The sequence below is a fragment of the Lissotriton vulgaris genome, chromosome 1_1, assembly GCF_964263255.1.
Source record: "Lissotriton vulgaris chromosome 1_1, aLisVul1.2, whole genome shotgun sequence".
NCBI classification, from domain to species: domain Eukaryota; kingdom Metazoa; phylum Chordata; class Amphibia; order Caudata; family Salamandridae; genus Lissotriton; species Lissotriton vulgaris.
This window is the reverse complement of record NC_141685.1, coordinates 1,047,372,998-1,047,385,068: the sequence shown is the minus strand read 5'-3', so window position 1 is coordinate 1,047,385,068 and position 12,071 is coordinate 1,047,372,998. Positions and strand designations below refer to the sequence as shown.

At 49.3% G+C, this 12,071-nt stretch overlaps 1 protein-coding gene and 1 long non-coding RNA gene across 11 annotated transcripts in view; one reads left to right on the top strand and one right to left on the bottom strand.

Annotated features, from left to right (window-relative positions):
• LOC147748497 (uncharacterized) overlaps nucleotides 1-12,071 on the top strand; it is a 272,878-nt gene that overhangs the window by 9,995 nt on the left and 250,812 nt on the right. The window contains exon 2 of the long non-coding RNA XR_015309398.1: nucleotides 480-574. This is a non-coding gene — a long non-coding RNA (uncharacterized LOC147748497). The remainder of the gene's footprint in view (nucleotides 1-479; nucleotides 575-12,071) is intronic.
• Nucleotides 1-12,071, bottom strand: part of ELAVL3 (ELAV like RNA binding protein 3) — a 136,868-nt gene that overhangs the window by 15,968 nt on the left and 108,829 nt on the right. For 6 of the 10 annotated variants that reach the window (XM_086962696.1, XM_086962680.1, XM_086962713.1 and 3 more), the window contains exon 6: nucleotides 3,764-3,802. The exons of the other annotated variants lie outside the window; for them this stretch is intronic. In XM_086962696.1, the coding sequence (XP_086818822.1) occupies nucleotides 3,764-3,802 (39 nt within the window). The remainder of the gene's footprint in view (nucleotides 1-3,763; nucleotides 3,803-12,071) is intronic. 10 annotated transcript variants of the gene reach the window in all.

Sequence of the window (12,071 nt, the reverse complement as noted above, 5' to 3'; positions counted from 1 at the left end):
TTGCATGCGTCTGTTAAAGAAGCAAAGGTGATCGACAAAATGAGCAGAGCTAGATTCAAAATTAATGGGTACAAGTGTAGGAAGCAGACTGATGAAGGGATGATCTTAAGTTTAGGCTGTTTTATATGGGACTCAGTCAGGGCACTAAGGGTTGGATGAGGTGCGTAAATATGGAAAGTGCAGCAGGGCCACTGAAACCCCTAGCTAACCATTGCAGTGGGGGAGAATCAAGCAGGCCTAGACCCTACATTCTATGTTGCCATCTTAAAAAAAGAACTATATTTGCAGTACTCGGCCAGTCCTAGTGGGGATATACTTTTGGCTTTTTGCTTTTGACTTGTAGTTGCCCCATTTCGGTGAAATGTTCGAGTTTGGTACGAGAGCTTGATGACTAATGGTTCCCCGCTGACATTCGTCCCACCACTATGGAGATCTCTCTTCAAAAATGCATTCTAACACCTGCTGCCATTATCCCACAGGTTCCTGTGACAGTCACTGCATTTTGGAGCGCACAAGGTGAAGGCCAAACTCTGCCTGGAGTGACCAATTGAACCACCACTGGCGAAGATTTAATGTAAGTGAAATCCTGGGCAAGCACACGGGTAGGAGTGGGGAAAAGAACCTGGCTAGGAGGGCACCTCATTATAATTGCTCAATTTGTCATAAGATGACTGGTGATTTGCTAAACCTTTGATTCATTTGATTTTCTGTCGGGAGGTTCAGGTTTTTTTTTTTTTTTTACACCAGTCTCACAGGTGTCTCACCAGTCCCACAAATACACCATCAATTTTATGTCATCAGGCTCACAGTTTTCATCACCTGTGCTATGAATCGTCACCATCCCACAATTTCATCATCACCCCACAATTAAATCATCACCCTCACAATTCTATTGAGTAATTTCCATTTTGCGATTCCCAAATAGCGATTTTTAAGAAATCGCTATTTGAGAATAGCAAAATGAAATGTAGGTAAAAATTCGCAATTTTTTTGCGAATCTCTAACATTCTTTATTTGCGATTCGCAAATTGCTAATCGCAATTAAGGAATGAGTGTCCCATTCATTCCTATGGGCCAAAAGGCACATAGGAATGAATGGGGATACATTCTCAGATTGCGATTTTCAGTGTGAAAATCGCAATTTAAGAATCGCAATTCCAAGGGTGCCAGGGTGTCCAAAGGACACCTGTTGCACCCCTGAAATTTGCCTGTAAGTACATGTGGCGCACATACATGCCCTAAGGGCATGTCTGTGCGCCACATGGCACCTTTTTGAAGGAAATCGCAAAATACCATCTACTTGAAGTAGGTGGTATTTTGTGATTCCTTATGCAAAAATCGCAATTTTTAAAGCACGCCTACATAGCATTTAAGGAATCGCAAAATTGTGATTCCTTAAATGCTATAAGCAAAATAAGGAATCATAATTTTTGCGATTCCTTATTTTGCTAAGTGGCACATCATATCAAAACTCTGTTTGCGATTCGCAAACGCCAAAAGTCGCCGAATTTCGGCGTTTGCGAATCGCAAACGGCTACCTACATATGCCCCTTATTTCCTTAATTTTGTTAGGTTTTTTTTTTTGCCAATCATTTTTGATGTTTTTCTGAGGCTCTTCCACTACCCCTACCCTCATTTAGCCTTTCTATTTTTTTTCCATCATGTGAAGAGGCACTACATGGGAAAGTGGGTGCACATATATATCTAGGACTTCATCCCAATGATAAGCAGTCAGCATTCCTGTCCTTCCTAGGCTGTAATTACGAGTGGCCTGTAATTTCTGATGGGCCTGGTAATGGCAGTTACAGGGCCCATTGGAATTCCAAGATTTTGATTTTCACACCGGGATTTTGGCTGCTGAAGGCTTTCAATGTCTCCGTGTGAAAGACACGGGTAAATGCTGAATGTCCATGTGTTATTCAACAAAAGCTTAAATTGCTGTTAATTCTGCGCCCCTGGAAATATCAGGATCCCCAGTAACAGTCATTCTGAGGAGGAGAAATAATTCGACGTTTTTTCAGGGTACTCTTAAATAAGGCCGTAAACTGGTATTTATTGTTCATTTGCGCTCACAGACACACAAAATAAAGGAGGCAGTGGCCTAGAACCTCCTGCAACCCACATGTAGATTTAGAAATCACCACAGACAAGGTTGGGGGTTACAGATGGTGGGAGAGGGACGATCATGAGCTCCTTCACCGTGACACAAGGAGGAGGCACTGGGAGACAAACACCAAAGCAAGACAAAAGCAACCCAAAGTAAGGAGACAACACCTTAAAACTAGAAAAGAAGCGCAGACGTAATGAAGGCACAGAAAGACCTGCACTTGGGATCCGATCATCCCAGAATAGATTTGAAAAAAAATGACCCAACTGAGAGAAAATGCTCCTTAAGTGGGTCAAAGGAAAATAAATTAAAGAGAGAGTGGAAGATGGGGGAAAACGAAGGAGAAGGACTACAATTTAACAACACGAACCAGTAATCCCACCAGCCCTTTAGAGGATGTTTAGTGAAGTGTGTATCGAATGTGAACTAGTCAGATTGTAATTTACAGAAGTAGGGGGTGTGGTGGGAGGTGATTGAAGTTCAGGACAGAAAGTGTCACCTAAAAACAGCACCCTGATCTCACCAAACATCTCAATCCCCCCACATAGCTCAGCTAAGGTTCCTTCTGTCTATTGATCTTCACCCCCTGCCAAATTGCGGTTGCAGTAACAGAAGTCACACACAGGTGTGCCAGTGCACTTCACTCCTGATCTGTGGGCCCGCCGGACTAACAGAGTAAGGCCCACATTGCCCTGCCAATGGACCTCAATCCTGACCTGAGGCGCCTTGTACTAGTCTAGACCTGGCACCCACTCACAACTCAGCAGATTTACTTCAATCCTGACCTGCAGCTCCAGAAGTAGGACCCACACCTCATTCTTTGCCTACAGACCCATCTTCTTCCAGAACTGAGACCAATGCCCAGCTCAGCTAATTCACTTTGATCCTGAGCTGCAGCACCCCTTTCATGCTCCATCACTAGAAGCCTTACACAGCTCCACCACTAGCAGCCATAAACAGCTCCACCACTAGCAGCCATAAACAGCTCCACTACTACCAGCCATAAACCGCTCCACCACCAGAAGCCATACAGCGCTCCACCACCAGGAGCCATACTGCGCTCCACCACCAGGAGCCATCAGAACAGCTCTGCACCAGGTGCTTCTGCTCCATCAATGCTCTCATAGGTACCTCAAGCCTGGTCCACAGCAATTCCTGCTATGTTAGTGGTAGGACCCGCACCCAGCTCTACCAGTGAACTTCAGCTATGACCTGCAGCACCGCTTGGTATTACAAAACAGCAATGGGCCATAGGCCAACAGGAAAGTATGAATTCCTTCTGGAGCGGACTGTGTCTTTTTAACCCCCCATCTTAATTCTAACTCATTCCATTCACCCCATTAAAGTGCTTTGCTTCATCATCATGGACAAGGCTGCTATGAGCCCCATCTTCCATGCTCTTTTGCCCCAAACTAACTGGTGCTGTGTGTTAATGGGTACTGGTTAGCAAGGATAGTGTGAAAGGTGCCAGAAAACAGGGAACACCTCAACAACCAGCCCCCTCTCCAGTGTTTCGGTCTGGGGAGTGTGTGTGCGCGCATCTGAGTCAAAACAGATTATGAAGCAGTGTTCAGATAGCTGTTGGGATTACGGGTTTACCAAACTGTTAAATTCTAGTCCGTAAAAAGCGTCTAGGTGGGCCGGGGTGGTATTTACCTCTTGACGCCGTAAGCCACGTTTAACAAATTGTCCAGCCTGTGGAAGGAAAAGGAAGACGAGAGGAACCCACTGTTAGTAGAACTCAAGTAGAGGTGGTTGGAGGAGAGCTTGGGGCAAGGGTAGAGAGTATATGACTGGTGGCATGTGGTGCCCAGCTGTATCTGGCTTACAAGCACTCTGTGTAGGCCATGGACTTGAATTCATGGGCGCGCCAAGTACATTATTACCCTTGGGTGTCACGTACATCATTCCACGTATGTATCATGTTTATCAGTAAGCTCCTTGCCAAGGACATGACAGCACAGAGGTGCTGCCCACTTGATTTCACATACATGCCATGTGAATGAATCCACCGAAATGCCCCGTGCAAATACATAGACATGCCAAGGACAAAAATCAACATTACTCCAGTATTGGAACTTTCATAGATTCCCATTGCTTGTATCATTCCCCGTCGTCGGAATAATACAAGCAATGGGAATCTATGATACAAGCAATGGGAATCTATGAAAGTTACCAATACTGGAGAACTAAGTTACAGGTAAGTAACTTGTTTCTTCATGGTACAGGGATGAACTCATTCACAAGCCATCGATGTAAACTCATGTGACTCCCACATATATGATGGCACATAGGTGCACTGGACATCACTATTCGTACTCGCCTTGTGTAGGAGTACACTTCCTTTTTAATTGACGCAACACCATAGGAGTGTCACGGATATGTTTCAGTTGAATGTAATGTGTATGAATTTCCTCGAATGCTCTGTAATGAATAGACATTTTTGCCACAGATGTGAATCAACATGCACACCACAGACATCCATGTGCATGCATAAATGAGTCAAGGCTGTGTGCATGCTGTGCTCATGAATCAAGACCGCTTGCATAACAAACAGGAGTCCATGTGGATGAAGTGAGTAGGAGTACGTGTGCACGCCAGAGCTCTGATCCCTTGTGCATGACTCTGTATCCACCACACAAACGTAAACGTGTGCCTGTTCCACAAATGTCTGCATACCACAAACAGAATTCCAAATCAATGTTTAAGTAGACGCCTAAAAAACATAAAAATGAATCTACGCTATGTGTATGCCACAGACAGGTATCAAAGTTGTGTATCCAGACTGCCTGAATTCAATGCATGTGGATTCCAATTCTACAAATCTATCACACGAATATTCACATCATGTGTATGCAATAGAAATGAATTCGTGCCACATGCATCCAAGCCACTTATATGCCATAGGAGGCACATATCTCAGTCTCACACATGCAGAGATACAAATAAAACGTATAATATAACTCATATCAAAGCCATCTGCCTGCCACAGACATGAATCCATGTCATGAGCATCTGTCATGTGAATCTATCACAAAACTGAAAGCATCTTGAGGCCACATGCAAGTGGTGCACACATATCCACCCCACGCGCTCCCCACACTATGTAGATGCTTGGACACACGTTTGTGTAGCATGCATGCCATGGGCATAAATCCACACCACGAAGTGATGTGGGAATTATGGCTGATGCAATGTGTGATCTATATTTTAGTTGCAATAGCTTCTCCAAGAGGAGAGATGTTGTAGATTATATCTGACTTTATAAAAAAAGAAAGTAAAATACGATGCATGAGGTTATGTTGGTTGATGTGTGTGTGTCTGCACTTTCATAAGTGTCAAACGTGTGTGTGAGTATATTATAGCCTTGAGTTTGGGAATGCCAGCATTGTTTCTCTTGCAAAGGGCGCTCACACGATATGGCTAGCTAGGGTCATGTAAGGACTAGTCTGAGCATCCCTCGTGCTGTAGGAGTGTTGTGCTGACTGTGAAACTCTGCATCTATGCAGGATGTGGAGAGCTTCTTTCATCTTGTAACAGCCTCGGGCATGGACTGAGGGCACTAGGTCTGTCTATACATGCATTATTTATGGACTGTGAGTTTCATTTTGCTCTCGATTTACGGTTGGGAAGGGGAGTTAGGTGCTTGCGTCGAGCCCATCGGTGTGCACAAGTGTTGGCTATCAAAAGCAAGTCTCTCAGAATGTAGTGGTGTCAGGGCTGGTCGAGAGCGCATGCTGGACTGTAACGGTGTCACGGCAAGGACAAGAGTACATGCTGGTCTGTAATGGTGTCAGGGCTGGTCAAGAGCGCATGCTGGACTGTAACGGTGTCACGGCAAGGACAAGAGTACATGCTGGTCTGTAATGGTGTCAGGGCTGGTCGAGAGCGCATGCTGGACTGTAACGGTGTCACGGCAAGGACAAGAGTACATGCTGGTCTGTAATGGTGTCATGGCTGGACAGGAGTGCATGCTGGACTGTAACGGTGTCAGGGCTGGTCAAGAGCGCATGCTGGTCTGTAACGGTGTCACGGCAAGGACAAGAGTACATGCTGGTCTGTAATGGTGTCAGGGCTGGTCGAGAGCGCATGCTGGTCTGTAACGGTGTCACGGCAAGGACAAGAGTACATGCTGGTCTGTAATGGTGTCAGGGCTGGTCAAGAGCGCATGCTGGACTGTAACGGTGTCACGGCAAGGACAAGAGTACATGCTGGTCTGTAATGGTGTCATGGCTGGACAGGAGTGCATGCTGGACTGTAACGGTGTCAGGGCTGGTCAAGAGCGCATGCTGGTCTGTAACGGTGTCACGGCAAGGACAAGAGTACATGCTGATCTGTAATGGTGTCAGGGCTGGTCAAGAGCGCATGCTGGTCTGTAACGGTGTCACGGCAAGTACAAGAGTACATGCTGATCTGTAATGGTGTCAGGGCTGGTCAAGAGCGCATGCTGGTCTGTAACGGTGTCACGGCAAGGACAAGAGTACATGCTGGTCTGTAATGGTGTCAGGGCTGGACAGGAGCGCATGCTGGTCTGCAACGGTGTCATGGTAAGGACAAGAGTACATGCTGGTCTGTAATGGTGTCAGGGCTGGACAGGAGCGCATGCTGGTCTGTAATGGTGTCAGGGCTGGACAGGAGTGCATGCTGGTCTGCAAGGGTGTCACGGCAAGGACAAGAGTACAAGCTGGTCTGTAATGGTGTCAGGGCTGGACAGGAGCGCATGCTGGTCTGTAATGGCATCAGGGCTGGTCAAGAGCGCATGCTGGTCTGTAATGGTGTCAGGGCTGGACAGGAGTGCATGCTGGTCTGCAACGGTGTCACGGCAAGGACAAGAGTACAAGCTGGTCTGTAATGGTGTCAGGGCTGGACAGGAGTGCATGCTGGTCTGCAACAGTGTCACGGCAAGGACAAGAGTACAAGCTGGTCTGTAATGGTGTCAGGGCTGGAGAGGAGCGCATGTTGGTCTGTAATGGTGTCAGGGCTGGTCAACAGTCCATGCTGGTCTGTAATGGTTCAGAAAAGGGGGTGGTGATGAACAGAGTGTCTGAATTAAGCAGACCACTCTTACCCAGTCCAAAGATCAGGGGTTGATCCATCACCGTTTTTTAGCTCACTGCACCATCCCAGCTCAGAACTTGGCTATATGCAAATTAGTCTGACCCTGGCCCAGTGCATCATGGGAACAGGCCAGACCAAACTACCAAGCCAATTCTTATACTGGGAAGGAAACAAGCTACCGGGGACTGGTTTCTGGCATTTCAGCCGTCTTCGGCCCGGCTTGCTTGAATCCTGATGGTGCAATGAGCTAGGGACTCATATCTGAGTATACCCTTCCACGCTTATGGTGGACAAAAATGATTCAGAAAAGGGGGTGGTGATGCACAGGGTGTCTGAATTAAGCAGACCACTCTTACCCAGTCCAAAGATCAGGGCTTGATCCATCACCGTTTTTTAGCTCACTGCACCATCCCAGCTCAGAACTTGGCTATATGCAAATTAGTCTGACCCTGGCCCAGTGCATCATGGGAACAGGCCAGACCAAACTACCAAGCCAATTCTTATACTGGGAAGGAAACAAGCTACCGGGGACCGGTTTCTGGCATTTCAGCCGTCTTCGGCCCGGCTTGCTTGAATCCTGATGGTGCAATGAGCTAGGGACTCACATCTGAGTATACCCTTCCACGCTTATGGTGGACAAAAATGATTCTGAATCGTTTTTGGCCACTATAGGTGTGGCAGGGTATACTCAGACATGAGTCCCTTTCTCACTGCACCATCAGGATTCAAGCAAGCCGGGCCGAAGACGGCTGAAATGCCAGAAACCGGTCCCCGGTAGCTTGCCTCCTTTCTGGGGAAGAATTGGCTTGGTAGTTTAGTCTGCCCTGTCCCCATGATGCACTGGGCCAGGGACAGACTGATTTGCATATAGCCAGGTTCTGAGCTGGGATGGTGCAGTGAGATAAATAACGGTGATGGATCAAGCCCTGATCTTTGGACTGGGTAAGAGTGGTCTGCTTAATTCAGACACTCTGTTCATCACCACCCCCTTTTCTGAAACGTTTTTGGCCACTATAGGTGTGGCAGGGTATACTCAGACATGAGTCCCTTTCTCACTGCACCATCAGGATTCAAGCAAGCCGGGCCGAAGACGGCTGAAATGCCAGAAACCGGTCCCCGGTAGCTTGCCTCCTTTCTGGTGAAGAATTGGCTTGGTAGTTTAGTCTGCCCTGTTCCCATGATGCACTGGGCCAGGGACAGACCGATTTGCATATAGCCAGGTTCTGAGCTGGGATGGTGCAGTGAGATAAATAACGGTGATGGATCAAGCCCTGATCTTTGGACTGGGTAAGAGTGGTCTGCTTAATTCAGACACTCTGTTCATCACCACCCCCTTTTCTGAATCGGTCTATAATGGTGCCAGGACTGGTCAACGGTGCATGCTGGTCTGTAATGGTGTCAGGGCTGGTCAAGAGCGCATGCTGGTCTGTAATGGTGCCAGGGCTGGACAGGAGTGCATGCTGGTCTGCAACGGTGTCATGGCAAGGACAAGAGTACATGCTGGTCTGTAATGGTGTCAGGGCTGGACAGGAGCGCATGCTGGTCTGCAACGGTGTCACGGCAAGGACAAGAATACATGCTGGTCTGTAATGGTGTCATGGCTGGACAGGGGTGCATGCTGGACTGTAACGGTGTCAGGGCTGGTCAAGAGCGCATGCTGGTCTGTAACGGTGTCACGGCAAGGACAAGAGTACATGCTGGTCTGTAATGGTGTAAGGGCTAGTCGAGAGCGCATGCTGGTCTGTAACGGTGTCACGGCAAGGACAAGAGTACATGCTGGTCTGTAATGGTGTCATGGCTGGACAGGAGTGCATGCTGGACTGTAAAGGTGTCAGGGCTGGTCAAGAGCGCATGCTGATCTGTAACGGTGTCACGGCAAGGACAAGAGTACATGCTGGTCTGTAATGGTGTCAGGGCTGGTCGAGAGCGCCTGCTGGTCTGTAACGGTGTCACGGCAAGGACAAGAGTACATGCTGGTCTGTAATGGTGTCATGGCTGGACAGGAGTGTATGCTGGACTGTAACGGTGTCAGGGCTGGTCAAGGGCGCATGCTGGTCTGTAACGGTGTCACGGCAAGGACAAGAGTACATGCTGGTCTGTAATGGTGTCATGGCTGGACAGGAGTGCATGCTGGACTGTAACGGTGTCAGGGCTGGTCAAGAGCGCATGCTGGTCTGTAACGGTGTCACGGCAAGGACAAGAGTACATGCTGGTCTGTAATGGTGTCATGGCTGGACAGGAGTGCATGCTGGACTGTAACGGTGTCAGGGCTGGTCAAGAGCGCATGCTGGTCTGTAACGGTGTCACGGCAAGGACAAGAGTACATGCTGATCTGTAATGGTGTCAGGGCTGGTCAAGAGCGCATGCTGGACTGTAACGGTGTCACGGCAAGGACAAGAGTACATGCTGGTCTGTAATGGTGTCAGGGCTGGTCAAGAGCGCATGCTGGACTGTAACGGTGTCACGGCAAGGACAAGAGTACATGCTGGTCTGTAATGGTGTCATGGCTGGACAGGAGTGCATGCTGGACTGTAACGGTGTCAGGGCTGGTCAAGAGCGCATGCTGGTCTGTAACGGTGTCACGGCAAGGACAAGAGTACATGCTGATCTGTAATGGTGTCAGGGCTGGTCAAGAGCGCATGCTGGTCTGTAACGGTGTCACGGCAAGTACAAGAGTACATGCTGATCTGTAATGGTGTCAGGGCTGGTCAAGAGCGCATGCTGGTCTGTAACGGTGTCACGGCAAGGACAAGAGTACATGCTGGTCTGTAATGGTGTCAGGGCTGGTCAAGAGCGCATGCTGGTCTGTAACGGTGTCACGGCAAGGACAAGAGTACATGCTGGTCTGTAATGGTGTCAGGGCTGGACAGGAGTGCATGCTGGTCTGCAACGGTGTCACGGCAAGGACAAGAGTACAAGCTGGTCTGTAATGGTGTCAAGGCTGGACAGGAGCGCATGCTGGTCTATAATGGTGTCAGGGCTGGTCTAGAGCGCATGCTGGTCTGTAATGGTGTCAGGGCTGGACAGGAGTGCATGCTGGTCTGCAACGGTGTCACGGCAAGGACAAGAGTACAAGCTGGTCTGTAATGGTGTCAGGGCTGGACAGGAGCGCATGCTGGTCTGTAATGGTGTCAGGGCTGGTCAAGAGCGCATGATGGTCTGTAATGGTGTCAGGGCTGGTCAAGAGCGTATGCTGGTCTGTAGCGGTGTCACGGCAAGGACGAGAGTACATGCTGGTCTGTAATGGTGTCAGGGCTGGACATGAGCGCAGCTGGTCTGTAATTGTGTCAGGGCTGGACAGGAGTGCATGCTGGTCTGTATTGGTGTCAGGGCAAGGACAAGAGTACATGCTGGTCTGTAATGGTGTCAGGGCTGGTCAAGAGCGCATGCTGGTCTGTAATGATGTCAGGGCAAGGACAAGAGTACATGCTGGTCTGTAATGGTGTCCGAGCTGGTCAAGAGTGCATGCTGGTCTGTAATGGTGTCAGGGCTGGACAGGTGCGTATGCTGGTCTGTAATGGTGTCAAGGCTAGACTGAAGCGCATGCTGGTCAGTAATTGTGTCAGAGCTGGACAGGAGCGCAAGCTGGTCTGTAATGGTGTCAGGGCTGGACAGGAGCGCACGCTGTCTGTAATGGTGTCAGGGCTGGACAGAAGCGCATGCTGGTCTGTAATGGTGTCAGGGCTGGTCAAGAGTGCATGCTGGTCTGTAATGGTGTCAGGGCTTGACAGGAGCGCATGCTGGTCTGTAATGGTGTCAGGGCAAGGACAAGAGTACATGCTGGTCTGTAATGGTGTCAGGGCTGGTCAAGAGCGCATGCTGGTCTGTAATGGTGTCAGGGCTGGACAGGAGCGCATGCCGGTCTGTAATGGTGCCAGGGCAAGGACAAGAGTACACGCTGGTCTGTAGTGATGTCAGGGCTGGTTAAGAGCGCATGCTGGTCTGTAATGGTGTCAGAGCTGGACAGGAGCGCATGTTGGTCTGTAATGGTGTCAGGGCTGGTCAACAGTCCATGCTGGTCTGTAATGGTGTCAGGACTGGTCAACAGTGCATGCTGGTCTGTAATGGTGTCAGGGCTGGACAGGAGTTCACCCTGGTCTGTAATGGTGTCAGGGCTGGACAGGAGCGCATGCTGGTCTGTAATGGTGTCAGGGCTGGACAGGAGTGCATGCTGGTCTGTAATGGTGTCAGGGCTGGACAGGAGCGCATGCTGGTCTGTAATGGTGTCAGGGCTGGGCAGGAGCGCATGCTGGTCTGTAATAGTTTCAGGGCAAGGACAAGAGTACATGCTGGTCTGTAATGGTGTCAGGGCTGGACAGGAGTTCACCCTGGTCTGTAATGGTGTCAGGGCTGGACAGGAGCGCATGCTGGTCTGTAATGGTGTCAGAGCTGGGCAGGAGCGCATGCTGGTCTGTAATGGTTTCAGGGCTGGACAAGAGCGCATGCTGGACTGTAACGGTGTCACGGCAAGGACAAGAGTACATGCTGGTCTGTAATGGTGTCAGGGCTGGTCAAGAGCGCATGCTGGACTGTAACGGTGTCACGGCAAGGACAAGAGTACATGCTGGTCTGTAATGGTGTCAGGGCTGGTCAAGAGCGCATGCTGGACTGTAACGGTGTCACGGCAAGGACAAGAGTACATGCTGGTCTGTAATGGTGTCATGGCTGGACAGGAGTGCATGCTGGACTGTAACGGTGTCAGGGCTGGTCAAGAGCGCATGCTGGTCTGTAACGGTGTCACGGCAAGGACAAGAGTACATGCTGATCTGTAATGGTGTCAGGGCTGGTCAAGAGCGCATGCTGGTCTGTAACGGTGTCATGGCAAGTACAAGAGTACATGCTGATCTGTAATGGTGTCAGGGCTGTTCAAGAGCGCATGCTGGTCTGTAACCGTGTCACGGCAAGG